Raw genomic sequence first — 13,869 nt, 5'->3', positions numbered from 1 at the left:
AAACTTGGATGAGAGACTGCCTAGTAATACCACATGCGGAAAGCTTTAACTATTGAAGAACTTTTTTAAATGAAGTTATTTACATCACTTTTTCAGATTTTGTCGAAGTAAGTTAAGATTTTTTTTCACTCTTTGTAAAGTTTTGAAAGCCCCTTTTGTTTAAAGTCCACGATTTAAAGCCAAGTTTGCTCATGGCCATTCCAGCCAAAGAACGCCCGATCTAGTCTTATCTCGGAAGCTAAGAAGGCTTGGGCCTGGTTAGTACTTGGATGGGAGACTGCCTGGGAATACCAGGTGCTTTAATTATTGAAAAACCTTTTAAAATGAAGTTATTTACATCGCTTTTTTAGCTTTTTTCAAAGTAAGTTAAGAGGTATTTTTTATCCTTTATAATGTTTTGAAAGCCCCTTATGTTTAAAGTCCAAGATTTTCAAGACGAGTTTGCTCATTGCCATACCAGCCAAGGAACGGCCAATCTCGTTTAATATCGGAAGCTAAGAAGGCTTGGGCCTGGTTAGTACTTGGATGGGAGACTGCCTGGAAATACCATGTGCTTTAATTATTGAAAAACTTTCTTAAATGAAGTTATTTACATGGCTTTGTTAGCTTTTTTCAGAGTAAGTTAAGAGTTTTTTTTCACTCTTTGTAATGTTTTGAAAGTCCCTTTTGTTTAAAGTCCACAATTTTCAAGCCAAGTTTGCTCACGGCCATACCGGCCAAAGAACGCCCAATCTCGTCTTATCTCGGAAGCTAAGAAGGCTTGGGCCTGGTTAGTACTTGGATGGGAGACTGCCTGGGAATACCAGATGCTTTAATTGTTGAAAAAGTTTTCAAAAGAAAGTTATTTACATCGCTTTATTAGCTTTTTTCAAAGTAAGTTAAGAAGTTTTTTCTGTCTTTGTAATGTTTTGAAAGCCCCTTTTGTTTAAAGTCCAAGATTTACAAGCAGAGTTTGTTCACGGCCATTCCAGCCAAGGAACGGCCAATCTCGTTTGATCTCAGAAGCTAAGAAGGCTTGGACCTGGTTAGTACTTGGATGGGAGACTGCCTGGGAATACCACGTGCTTTAATTATTGAAAAACCTTTTAAAATGAAGTTATTTACATCGCTTTTTTCAAAGTAAGTTAAGAGGTATTTTTTATCCTCTATAATGTTTTGAAAGCCCCTTTTGTTTAAAGTCCAAGATTTTCAAGACGAGTTTGCTCATTGGCATACCAGCCAAGGAACGGCCAATCTCGTTTGATATCGGAAGCTAAGAAGGCTTGGGCCTGGTTAGTACTTGAATGGGAGACTGCCTGAGAATACCAGGTGCTTTAATTATTGAAAAACTTTTTTAAATGAAGTTATTTACATTGCTTTGTTATCTTTTTTCAAAGTGAGTTAAGAGTTTTTTTCTGTCTTTGTAATGTTTTGAAAGCCTCGTTTGTTTAAAGTCCAAGAATTTCAAGCAGACATTGCTCACGGCCATATTAGCCAATGAACAGACAATCTCGTTTGATCTCAGAAGCTAAGAAGGCTTGGGCCTGGTTAGTACTTGGATGAGAGACTGCCTGGGAATACCACATGCGGAAAGCTTTAACTATTGAAGAACTTTTTAAAATGAAGTTATTTACATCACTTTTTCAGATTTTGTCGAAGTAAGTTAAGATTTATTTTCACTCTTTGTAATGTTTTGAAAGCCCCTTTTGTTTAAAGTCCACGATTTTCAAGCCAAGTTTGCTCATGGCCATACCAGCCAAAGAACGCCCGATCTCAACAGATCTCAGAAGCTATGAAGGCTTGGGCCTGGTTAGTAGTTGGATGGGAGACTGCCTGGAAATACCATGTGCTTTAATTATTGAAAAACTTTTTTAAATGAAGTTATTTACATGGCTTTGTTAGCTTTTTTCAGAGTAAGTTAAGAGGTATTTTCACTCTTTGTAATGTTTTGAAAGCCCCTGTTTTTTAAAGTCCACCATTTTCAAGCCAAGTTTGCTCACGGCCATACCAGCCAAAGAACGCCCGATCTCGTCTTATCTCGTAAGCTAAGAAGGCTTGGGCCTGGTTAGTACTTGGATGGAAGACTGCCTGGGAATACCAGGTGCTTTAATTGTTGAAAAAGTTTTAAAAAGAAAGTTATTTACATCGCTTTATTAGCTTTTTCAAAGTAAGTTAAGAAGTTTTTTCTGTCTTTGTAATGTTTTGAAAGCCCCTTTTGTTTAAAGTCCAAGATTTACAGGAAGAGTTTGCTCACGGCCATACCAGCCAAGGAACGGCCAATCTCGTTTGATCTCAGAAGCTAAGAAGGCTTGGGCCTGGTTAGTACTTGGATGGGAGACTGCCTGGGAATACCACGTGCTTTAATTATTGAAAAACCTTTTAAAATGAAGTTATTTACATCGCTTTGTTAGCTTTTTTCAAAATATGTTCAGAGGTATTTTCACTCTTTGTAATGTTTTGAAAGCCTCTTTTGTTTAAAGTCCAAGATTTACAAGAAGAGTTTGCTCACCGTCATACCAGCCGAGGAACGCCCGATCTCGTCTTATCTCGGAAGCTAAGAAGGCTTGGGCCTGGTTAGTACTTGGATGGAAGACTGCCTGGGAATACCAGATGCTTTAATTGTTGAAAAAGTTTTAAAAAGAAAGTTATCTACATCGCTTTATTAGCTTTTTTTAAAAGTAAGTTAAGAAGTTTTTTCACTCTTTGTAATGTTTTGATAGCCCCTTTTGTTTAAAGTCCAAGATTTTCAAGCAGAAATTGCTCAAGGATATACCAGCAAAAGAACGCCCAATCTTGTCTGATTCCGGAAGCTAAGAAGGCTTGGGCCTGGTTAGTACTTGGATGGGAGACTGCCTGATAATACCAGGTGCTTTAGTTATTGAAAACCTTTTTAAAATGAAGTTATTTACATGGCAGTGTTAGCTTTTTTTAAAGTAAGTTGAGGCAATTTTTATCCTTTATACTGTTTTGAAAGCCCCTTTTGTTTAAAGTCCACAATTTTCAAGCCAAGTTTGCTCACGGCCATACCAGCCAAAGAACGCCCAATCTCGTCTTATCTCGGAAGCTAAGAAGGCTTGGGCCTGGTTAGTACTTGGATGGGAGACTGCCTGAGAATACCAGGTGCTTTAATTGTTGAAAAAGTTTTAAAAATAAATTTATTTACATCGCTTTATTAGCTTTTTTCAAAGTAAGTTAAGAGGTTTTTTCTGTCTTTGTAATGTTTTGAAAGCCTCTTTTGTTTAAAGTCCAAGATTTACAAGAAGAGTTTGCTCACGGCCATACCAGCCAAGGAACGGCCAATCTCGTTTGATCTCAGAAGCTAAGAAGGCTTGGGCCTGGTTAGTACTTGGATGGTTGACTGCCTGGGAATACCACGTGCTTTAATTATTGAAAAACCTTTTAAAATGAAGTTATTTACATCGCTTTGTTAGCTTTTTTCAAAGTAAGTTAAGAGGTATTTTCACTCTTTGTATTGTTTTGATAGCCCCTTTTGTTTAAAGTCCAAGATTTTCAAGCAGAAATTGCTCAAGTATATACCAGCAAAAGAACGCCCAATCTTGTCTGATTCCGGAAGCTAAGAAGGCTTGGGCCTGGTTAGTACTTGGATGGGAGACTGCCTGATAATACCAGGTGCTTTAGTTATTGAAAACCTTTTTAAAATGAAGTTATTTACATGGCAGTGTTAGCTTTTTTTAAAGTAAGTTGAGGCAATTTTTATCCTTTATACTGTTTTGAAAGCCCCTTTTGTTTAAAGTCCAAGATTTACAAGAAGAGTTTGCTCACGGCCATACCAGCCAAGGAACGGCCAATCTCGTTTGATCTCAGTAGCTAAGAAGGCTTGGGCCTGGTTAGTACTTAAATGAGAGCCTGCCTGGTAATACCACATGCGGAAAGCTTTAAATATTGAAGAATTTTTTAAAATGAAGTTATTTACATCACTTTTTCAAATTTTGTCGAAGTAAGTTAAGATTTATTTTCACTCTTTGTAATGTTTTGAAAGCCCCTTTTGTTTAAAGTCCACGGTTTTCAAGCCAAGTTTGCTCATGGCCATTCCAGCCAAAGAACGCCCGATCTCATCAGATCTCAGAAGGCTCTCATGAAGGCTTGGGCCTGGTTAGTAGTTGGATGGGAGACTGCCTGGAAATACCACGTGCTTTAATTATTGAAAAACCTTTTAAAATGATGTTATTTACATCGCTTTGTTAGCTTTTTTTCAAAGTAAGTTAAGAGGTATTTTCACTCTTTGTAATGTTTTGATAGCCCCTTTTGTTTAAAGTCCAAGATTTTCAAGCAGAAATTGCTCAAGGACATACCAGCAAAAGAACGCCCAATCTTGTCTGATCCCGGAAGCTATGAGAACTTGGGCCTGGTTAGTACTTGTTTGGGAGACTGCCTGGAAATACCAGGGGCTTTAATTATTGAAAAACTTTTTTAAATGAAGTTATTTACATTGCTTTGTCAGCTTTTTTCAAAGTGAGTTAAGAGTTTTTTTCTGTCTTTGTATTGTTTTGAAAGCCTCGTTTGTTTAAAGTCCAAGATTTTCAAGCAGAGTTTGCTCACGGCCATATTAGCCAATGAACAGCCAATCTCGTTTGATCTCAGAAGCTAAGAAGGCTTGGGCCTGGTTAGTACTTGGATGGGAGACTGCCTGGAAATACCAAGTGCTTTATTTATTGAAAAACTTTTAAAATGAAGTTATTTACATCGCATTGTTAGGTTTTTTCAAAGTAGGTTACAAGTTATTTTCACTCTTTGTAATGTTTTGAAAGCCCCTTTTGTTTAAAGTCCACGATTTTCAAGAAGAGTTTGCTCACGGCCATATTAGCCAATAAACAGCCAATCTCGTTTGATCTCGGAAGCTAAGAAGGCTTGGGCCTGGTTAGTACTTGAATGAGAGACTGCCTGGGAATACCAGGTGCTGTAAGCTTTAACTATTGAAAAACTTTTTTAAATGAAGTTTTTTACATTTCTTTGTTAGCTTTTTTCAAAGTAAGTTAAGAGGTATTTTCACTCTTTGTAACGTTTTGAAAGCACCTTTGGTTTAAAGTCCAAGATTTTCAAGACAAGTTTGCTCACGGCCATACCAGCCAAAGGACACCCGATCTCATCTGATCTTGGAAGTTAAGAAGGCTTGGGCCTGGTTAGTACTTGGATGAGAGACTGCCTGGGAATACGAGGTGCGGAAAGCTTTAACTATTGAAAAACTTTTTAAAATTAAGTTATTTACATCACTTTGTTAGATTTTTTCAAAGTGAATTAAAAGGTATTTTCACTCTTTATAATGTTTTGAAAGCCCCTTTTGTTTAAAGTCCACGATTTTCAAGCCAAGTTTAAAGCTAAGAAAGCTTGGGCCTGGTTAGTACTTGGATGGGAGACTGCCTGGGAATACCAGGTGCTTTAATTATTGAAAAACTTTTTAAAATGAAGTTATTTACATCGCTTTGTTAGCTTTTTCAGAGTAAGTTAAGAGGTTTTTTCACTCTTTGTAATGTTTTGAAAGCCCCTTTTGTTTAAAGTCCAAGGTTTTCAAGAAGAGTTTGCTCACGGCCATATTAGCCAATAAACAGCCAATCTCGTTTGATCTCGGAAGCTAAAAAGGCTTGGGCCTGGTTAGTACTTGAATGAGAGACTGCCTGGGAATACCAGGTGCTGTAAGCTTTAACTATTGAAAAACTTTTTTAAATGAAGTTTTTTACATTTCTTGTTAGCTTTTTTCAAAGTAAGTTAAGAGGTATTTTCACTCTTTGTAAGGTTTTGAAAGCCCCTTTTGTTTAAAGTCCAGGATTTTCAAGCCAAGCTTGCTCACGGCCATACCAGCCAAAGAACGCCTGATCTCGTCTGAGCTCGGAAGCTAAGAAGGCTTGGGCCTGGTTAGTACCTGGATGGGAGACTGCCTGGAAATACCAGGTGCTTTAATTATTAAAAAAAACTTTTTAAAATTAAGTTATTTACATCGCTTTGTTAGGTTTTTTCAAAGTGAGTTAAGAGGTATTTTCACTCTATGTAATGTTTTGAAAGCCCCTTTTGTTTAACGTCCAAGATTTTCAACACAAGTTTGCTCACGGCCAACTCTTAATAAAAACCTAACAAGAAATGAAGTTATTTACATCGCTTTGTTAGGTTTTTTCAAAGTGAGTTAAGAGTTTTTTTCAGTCTTTGTAATGTTTTGAAAGCCCCTTTTGTTTAAAGTCCAAGTTTTTGAAGCCAAGCTTGCTCACAGCCTTACCAGCCAAAGAAAACCCAATCTCGTCTGCTCTCGGAAGATAAGAAGGCTTGGGCCTGGTTAATACTTGGATGGGAGACTGCCTAAGAATACCAGGTGCTTTAATTATTGAAAAACTTTTTAAAGTGAAGTTTTTACATTATTTTTTTAGCTTTTTTCAAAGTAAGTTAAGTGATATTTTCACTCTTTGTAATGTTTTGAAAGCCCCTTTTGTTTAAAGTCCAAGTTTTTCAAGACGAGTTTGCTCACGGCCATACCAGCCAAAGAACACATGATCTTGTCTGATCTCGGAAGTTAGGAAGGCTTGGGCCTTGTTAGTACTTGGATGAGAGACTGCCTGGGAATATCAGGTGCTTTAATTATTGAGAAACATTTAAAAATAAAGATATTTACATCGCTTTGTTAGCTTTTTTCAAAGTGAGTTAAGAGGTAATTTAACCCTTTATAATGTTTTGAAACCCTTCTTTGTTTAAAGTCCAAAATTTTCAAGCCAAGTTTGCTTACGGCCATACCAGCCAAAGAACGCCCAATCTTGTCTGATCTCGGAAGCTAAGAAGGCTTAGGCCTGGATAGTACTTGGATGAGAGACTGCCTAGGAATACCAGGTGCTCTAATTATTGAAAAACTTTTTAAAAAGAAGTTATTTACATCGCTCTCTTTATCTTTTTTCGAAGTTAAGATGTATTTTCACTTTATGTAATGTTTTAAAAGCCCCTTTTGTTTAAATTTCAAGATTTCCAAGCCAAGTTTACTCACGGCCATACCAGCCAAGGAACGGCCAATTTCGTCTGATCTCAGAAGCTAAGAAGGCTTGGGCCTGGTTAGTACTTGGATGAGAAACTGCCTGGGAATACCAGGTGCTTTAAGTATTGATAAACTTTTTAAAAGTAAGTTATTTACAAAACTTTGTTAGCTTTTTTCAAAGTAAGTTAAGAGGTATTTTCACTCTATGTAATGTTTTGAAAGCCCCTTTTGTTTAAATTTCAAGATTTTCAAGCAGAGTTTGCTCACAGCCAAACCAGCCAAAGAACACCCAATTTCATCTGATCTCGGAAGCTAGGAAGGCTTGGGCCTGGTTAGTACTTGGATGAGAGACTGCCTGGGAATACCAGGTGCTTTAAGCTTTAACTATTGAAAAACTTTTTAAAATGATGATTATTACATCACTTTGTTAGCTTTTTTCAAAGTAAGTTAAGAGGTATTTTCACTCATTGTAATGTTTTGAATGCCCCTTTTGTTTAAAGTCCAAGTTTTTTAAGTCAAGTTTACTCACGGCCATACCAGCCAAAGAATGCCCGATCTCGTCTGACCTCGGAAGTTTGCTCACGGCCATACCAGCCAAGGAACAGCCAATCTCGTTTGATCTCGGAAGCTTAGAAGGCTTGGGCCTGGTTAGTACTTGGATGGGAGACTTCCTGGGAATACCAGGTGCTGTAACCTTTAACAATTGAAAAACTTTTTAAAATGAATTTTTTTTACATAACTTTGTTAGCTTTTTTCAAAGTAGGTTAAGAGGTATTTTCACTCTTTGTAATGTTTTGAAAGCTCCTTTTGTTTAAAGTCCATGATTATCAAGCAGAAATTGCTCACGGCCATACCAGCCAAAGAACTCCTGATCTCGTCTGATCTCTGAAGCTTAGAAGGCTTGGGCCTGGTTAGTACTTTGATGGTAGACTGCCTGGGAATACCAGGTGCTGTAAGCTTTAACTATTGAAAAACTTTTTTAAATGAAGTTATTTTCATAGCTTTGTTAGCTTTTTTCAAAGTAAGTTGAGAAGTTTTTACACTCTATGTAATGTTTTGAAAGCCCCTTTTGTTTAAAGTCCAAGATTTTCAATACAAGTTTGCACACGGCCATACCAGCCAATGAACAGCCAATCTCGTTTAATCTCGGAAGCTAAGAAGGCTTGGGCCTTGTTAGTACTTGGATGAGAGACTCCCTTGGAATACCAGGTGCTTTAATTATAGAAAAACTTTTTAAAATGAAGTTATTTACATTGCTTGGTTAGGTTTTTTCAAAGTAAGTTTAGAGTTATTTTCACCCTTTATAATGTTTTGAAAGCCCCTTTTGTTTAAAGTCCAAGTTTTTCAAGCAGAGTTTGCTCACGGCCATACCAGCCAAAGAACACATGATCTTGTCTGATCTCGGAAGTTAGGAAGGCTTGGGCCTTGTTAGTACTTGGATGAGAGACTGCCTGGGAATATCAGGTGCTTTAATTATTGAGAAACATTTAAAAATAAAGTTATTTACATCGCTTTGTTAGCTTTTTTCAAAGTGAGTTAAGAGGTAATTTAACCCTTTATAATGTTTTGAAACCCTTCTTTGTTTAAAGTCCAAGATTTTCAAGCCAAGTTTGCTTACGGCCATACCAGCCAAAGAACGCCCAATCTTGTCTGATCTCGGAAGCTAAGAAGGCTTAGGCCTGGATAGTACTTGGATGAGAGACTGCCTGGGAATACCAGGTGCCCTAATTATTGAAAAACTTTTTAAAAAGAAGTTATTTACATCGCTCTCTTTATCTTTTTTCGAAGTTAAGATGTATTTTCACTTTATGTAATGTTTTAAAAGCCCCCTTTGTTTAAATTCCAAGATTTCCAAGCCAAGTTTACTCACGGCCATACCAGCCAAGGAACGGCCAATTTCGTCTGATCTCAGAAGCTAAGAAGGCTTGGGCCTGGTTAGTACTTGGATGGGAAACTGCCTGGGAATACCAGGTGCTGTAAGGTTTTACTATTGAAAAACTTTTAAAATGAAGTTATTTACAGAGCATTGTTACCTTTTTCAAAGTAAGTTAAGAGGTATTTTCACTCTTTGTAATGTTTTGAATGCCCCTTTTGTTTAAAGTCCAGGATTTTCAAGCAGAGTTTCCTCAAGGCCAAACCAGCCAAAGAACGCCCGATCTCGTCTGATCTCGGAAGCTAAGAAGGCTTGGGCCTGGTTAGTACTTTGATGGTAGACTGCCTGGGAATACCAGTTGCTGTAAGCTTTAACTATTGAAAAACTTTTTTAAATGAAGTTTTTTACATCGCTTTGTTAGCTTTTTTCAAAGTAAGTTAAGAGGTATTTTCACTCTTTGTTTTGTTTTTAAAGCCCCTTTTGTTTAAAGTCCAAGATTGTCAAGCAGAGTTTCCTCACGGCCATACCAGCCAAAGAACGCCCGATCTCGTCTGATCTCGGAAGCTAAGAAGGCTTGGGCCTGGTTAGTACTTGGATGGGGGACTGCCTGGGAATACCAGGTGCTTTAACTATTGAAAAACTTTTTTTAAATGAAGTTATTTACATCGCTTTGTTAGCTTTAGTTAGTTAAGGGGTATTTTCACTCTTTGATACATTTTCCCGCCTTTTTTCTTTATCTAGAAAGCCACAGTAGCTGCTTCAGACAATCACGGTGCAACAGTTGATCTTTATATCGACCAGACAGATCGTGTTTACTGACACCAGTCACATGGTAAACCAATGTAGCAGCCAATGAGACTTACTTCACAGGTGAGGGTGTGAGTGTGTCATAAATTTTGACTTCAATTTGTCAAATTTAAGCCGTAGGCGTGTGGCGATTGCCAGAACTCAAATTACAAACATACACGCTGTTGCCAAATGAAGTTCACGAAAATGCCGGAGACCTGGAAGGGGCGGAAACATCCGGCATTTAAGCGCTGTCTGGATTGGCCACCGGTGTTGAGCACAGCTGCAGTCAATCCTGACAGACATATACAAAAGTGCAACCATAGGTGATCAGTGTATCACGTAGAGCATAAAAAGATATACAACAATGCAATAAGACACTAAATATAATTTTGGAGTTCTTGTAGAAGCAATGTGTCATTTTGCCACATGGTGCACACAACAAAACATGTCCTCACCCATTCTGAGCAGTGGCCAGAATTAAAACTTTTTTGGCATCATTATACATCACAATAATTAAAAGGTAAATAAAATATTTTGACCTTTTCTCTGTCTTTCTTGTGTCATTATCATCCAGATATTGAAATATTTGGTCAGAACCAGATATGTGGGAGATGTTATGTTTAAATCCCAGTAAGTGGTACCCTGTATGACATTGTGGTCACCCAAGTGTCTTATGATGTCAACTTTTACCCCAAAAATACCTGATGTTCAAGACAGTTCTGAGAGAATGAATCACACAGTCCAGAAAAAGGGAATAAAACGTTTTTATTTACATTAATGTAAATTTACATTTAAGCATACTGTAATAAAGCAACATTTAAAACAGGGTATGTTCAAGTGTATTGTAATGGTGTGTATGTAGTAGTAAAATAAATTAATTAATAAAATGAAATGGTAGAGTGGTTAGTAAGAAGGAGAGCAGGATCTGATGTCCTGTGGGGTAAAGACTTGCCACGGTGTCGCCCCGGACCAACGTCTTGGCCACTCCACCACCCCCCACTCTGGGGACAAAGATTTGTCTGTTTTTTTACGCAACACCATGGTCAGTCTAGTGTGATACTGGAAGTTTGTGTGTTCAGGATAAGTGTGTTAAAATGCTGTATGTGTAAATTATAAAATAAATGACAAAATATTGCACAAACTAAAATAATAAAATACATAAATAAAAAAATCAACACAAATAATCAAACAAACACATAAATAAACAAAGAGACAAACTAACAGTACATTAATGAATTATTAGACAGACACATAGACAGATAGTGGTGGAGTGGTTAGTAAGAAGGAGAGCAGGATTTGATCTCCTGTGTGGTAAAGACTTGCCACGGTGTCGCCCCGGACCAACGTCTTGGCCACTCCACCACCCCCCACTCTGGGGACAAAGTTTTGTCTGTTTTTTTATATGCAACACCGTGGCCAGTCTAGTGTGATACTGGATGTTTGTGTCTTCAAGATAGGTGTGTTAAATTAAAATGGTGCATGTGTGTGTAATTACTAAATACATTTAAATATAATGTATGAAGTAAAAAATAAACAAAGAAATGAACTGTTGATCTTTCTGGTACCTTTGGTCTTTGGATCAGTGTTTTCCTGTGTGGGAACAAACGGATTCTTAACAAAAAATAGGTTTCTGTCCGGCCTAAAAATAATGTGTTTAAATGACTTATAGCTAATAAAGCACAATGGTTTCTTACTCCATTTCCCCAAACAAATGCATATTAATCGAATAGCTGTCGGCATAGAATTAGCAGAAAAGCATAACTTCTTACCTGGTTTGTCAGGTACTATAAGATTCAGTCCATCTGGTGTGGGGTGTCCTGGTCCTAAAATACACAAATGTACATTTGACTACAATAAATCTCTACTCTACTAAACAGAAAACCATAAGATATACTTTAACTTATCATCTAAAACCTTACAGCATGTACAATTTCTACAAATAAGCACATTAAGAAACATTAAGAAATTAAAGAAGTTAAAAAAGCCTCTGGCGTTTAGCTGGTGGTTCGCTGGCCTCAGCCAGGGAACTATACAAATCCACTAGAAGGTTTGGATGCTCTTGCTTCAGGATCATCCACCCGTTGGTCTTCATAACCGCATTAGCATTACTACAACAAAAGACGTAAATAAGAAATTTAGATTTGGATGAATAATTATTCTATTAGAGTACACACTGTGGAGATTTGAGATCAGGATGTAGATGGAATTGTCATTTACAAGTTGATGAAGGTGAGTATTCCCATGCAGCGTCTTGTTTCAAGTGCCGGGCTCAGTAGAGGTCGCCCAGAATCAGGTTCTCTGCAGCACTGGCAATGTTGAGTCTGCTGCAAAGTGCGTCCTCGCAGATGAGCTTTAGACGATCCAGGCAGTACTGAGGGGAAGAAAGAGAGAGAGTTAAAACATAGTGCTATAACCTGGAGATGTGCTCTGTGTGCGCTGATAGTGAGGGGTTAAGAGTGAGTCTGAGAAAGTTATAGTAACCAATAATAGAAACCATCAACTCTTTGTGTGAAGATGAATGTGTGCATGAGCTACCATGTCTGCTGCAGCTATGAGCTTTGAGGCCATCTGGTGAACGTTGGGAGATGTTCCGGTGTAGAGGAATCTGATCATCTCCTCCAAGATGTCGGCGTCCATATCCTTGATGTCCACTCGGCCCTAGAGGTGAGAGCAGAAGTTAAAACTGTAAGCGAAAAAGTGGTGTTTAGACTGATCAGCTGAGATATATGGGAAAGACGATTGACTCACCGTTTGGTTCTCTTTTGTGTCATGCATAAACATGCTATGAAAGACAGGGCAGCGGGCTGATATGAGACACAGAAGGAGAGGTGACAGTATTAGATCCATTTCTGCCTAGAAGTATACTAATGTTTGATATTCTAGCAAATACACTGTGTGTTTTTCTTCTATTAATATATTTGCACGTGGCGACTGTGTTACCTGCTAGGATGGCTTTGTGGGCCTTAAACTCTTGACCAGCCACAGACAGGATGCAGTCAGAATGCAACGATGTGTCCCACAGCTCTCGAAGCTCCTCAGCCATGTCGGGGTCCGGCTTCTTCACCTGTGGCGTGGAGGCGTCCGGATCAATCTCCACTGTAAACTGCAACAATCCAACTCAGCAGTTAGTACAGTCCAGCTACAGAAACTGACACTTAAACACACACAAGCTGAGGATATAATAAAAATGTCTGCATTTGGATGAATACAAACTACACAAAATCCCGCTGATGTTCTAGAAAGCCACAGTAGCTGCTTCAGACAATCACGGTGCAACAACTTTACATCGACCAGACAGAACGTGTTTACTGACACCAGTCACATGGGAAACCAATGTGGCAGCCAATGAGACTTACTTCACAGGTGAGGGTGAGCGTGTCATCCTTTAAGAACCCCAAGTCGTCATCCAGGATGTCACTCCTGTGTACGAAGTCTGGGAATCCTAGCTTGTCGTTCTCATACATCCTGGTGTCGTACTGATTTACTGTAACACAGAAACACACAGACAGGTCATCTCAGCGCTGCAGTCCAGCATTAAAATAATATACAATCATCTGTGTTTACAGATCATTTTATCAGAAAATAGTTTAGACAATATACAAGCTGAACTTACCTAAGGAAAATTCCTCCTGTCCCTCCTGTTTACAACTAACCCGCACACCTCTGTCTGGGGCACTGACCAGAACGAGATAGAATGACAGGTAGCTCTCATAGTCAGGCTCCACGCCGTTGGGGAACAACTGCAGACACCTGAGAATGCAGAGAGGAAGGAAGGAGTGAGAAAATGATCAGCTCCTAGAAAAACGATTCCTGGGTCAAATGAAGAACTAAGACCAACACCTACCATTGCAGATCTCCATTGGGGTTGGAAATGGTGTAGCTGATGAAGGGGACACCATTTACATCGTCAGCAAAGCTGAAGCTGCTGATGGTCCAGACGTATGAATATTTGTCCACTTGGTGCTGAGAGGGCAAATCATATATTTTGTCATTCATTTGCTAATTTATTTAACAAACATGCAGCGGATCTCATCACAGTTCATTGCAACAACAGAGAGGGAGTGAGCAATGCATTCTAAAATATAGACAATTATGTATTTGCCTCACAGATGTGCACATACCTGAGTGTGGTCATAGCTGATGGCCATTTTGAGGATCTAACGAATCCTTCAGCGGTCCCTCTCAGTCGTCTCTCCCTCGCTGGAATCTCTCTCTGTAGATTCTCTCTCAGGTCTCTCCCTCGCTGGAATCTCGCTCTGTA

General features: G+C 38.5%; 1 protein-coding gene and 16 pseudogenes across 1 annotated transcript; 16 read left to right on the top strand and 1 right to left on the bottom strand.

Moving 5' to 3' along the window:
• Positions 1–187: 187 nt before the first annotated feature.
• Positions 188–306, top strand: LOC114771975 (uncharacterized; annotated as a pseudogene).
• A 393-nt stretch (positions 307–699) lies between these two features.
• LOC114771984 (uncharacterized) lies at positions 700–818 on the top strand (annotated as a pseudogene).
• A 1,155-nt stretch (positions 819–1,973) lies between these two features.
• Positions 1,974–2,092, top strand: LOC114771980 (uncharacterized; annotated as a pseudogene).
• Positions 2,093–2,992: 900 nt separating this feature from the next.
• Positions 2,993–3,111, top strand: LOC114771976 (uncharacterized; annotated as a pseudogene).
• Positions 3,112–4,787: 1,676 nt separating this feature from the next.
• On the top strand, positions 4,788–4,906 carry LOC114771964 (uncharacterized; annotated as a pseudogene).
• A 143-nt stretch (positions 4,907–5,049) lies between these two features.
• Positions 5,050–5,168, top strand: LOC114771963 (uncharacterized; annotated as a pseudogene).
• Positions 5,169–5,518: 350 nt separating this feature from the next.
• LOC114771965 (uncharacterized) lies at positions 5,519–5,637 on the top strand (annotated as a pseudogene).
• A 142-nt stretch (positions 5,638–5,779) lies between these two features.
• On the top strand, positions 5,780–5,898 carry LOC114771962 (uncharacterized; annotated as a pseudogene).
• An 802-nt stretch (positions 5,899–6,700) lies between these two features.
• Positions 6,701–6,819, top strand: LOC114771982 (uncharacterized; annotated as a pseudogene).
• A 388-nt stretch (positions 6,820–7,207) lies between these two features.
• LOC114771971 (uncharacterized) lies at positions 7,208–7,326 on the top strand (annotated as a pseudogene).
• A 197-nt stretch (positions 7,327–7,523) lies between these two features.
• Positions 7,524–7,642, top strand: LOC114771985 (uncharacterized; annotated as a pseudogene).
• Positions 7,643–7,786: 144 nt separating this feature from the next.
• Positions 7,787–7,905, top strand: LOC114771961 (uncharacterized; annotated as a pseudogene).
• A 653-nt stretch (positions 7,906–8,558) lies between these two features.
• Positions 8,559–8,677, top strand: LOC114771979 (uncharacterized; annotated as a pseudogene).
• A 133-nt stretch (positions 8,678–8,810) lies between these two features.
• LOC114771967 (uncharacterized) lies at positions 8,811–8,929 on the top strand (annotated as a pseudogene).
• Positions 8,930–9,070: 141 nt separating this feature from the next.
• Positions 9,071–9,189, top strand: LOC114771966 (uncharacterized; annotated as a pseudogene).
• A 143-nt stretch (positions 9,190–9,332) lies between these two features.
• On the top strand, positions 9,333–9,451 carry LOC114771972 (uncharacterized; annotated as a pseudogene).
• Positions 9,452–11,583: 2,132 nt separating this feature from the next.
• On the bottom strand, positions 11,584–13,847 carry LOC114771954 (speckle-type POZ protein-like). Its single transcript, XM_028965160.1, is given in 10 exon segments — positions 11,584–11,716; positions 11,826–11,851; positions 11,854–11,979; positions 12,144–12,266; positions 12,357–12,412; positions 12,549–12,711; positions 12,965–13,092; positions 13,222–13,358; positions 13,453–13,571; positions 13,730–13,847. Coding segments are annotated over 10 exon segments (1,038 nt in total). The 5' UTR covers positions 13,757–13,847.
• Positions 13,848–13,869: the final 22 nt, after the last annotated feature.

The sequence above is a fragment of the Denticeps clupeoides genome, unplaced genomic scaffold, assembly GCF_900700375.1.
Source record: "Denticeps clupeoides unplaced genomic scaffold, fDenClu1.1, whole genome shotgun sequence".
NCBI classification, from domain to species: Eukaryota; Metazoa; Chordata; class Actinopteri; order Clupeiformes; family Denticipitidae; genus Denticeps; species Denticeps clupeoides.
Note: the sequence above shows the minus strand (reverse complement) of the source record. Positions and strands in the feature narration are given on the sequence as shown.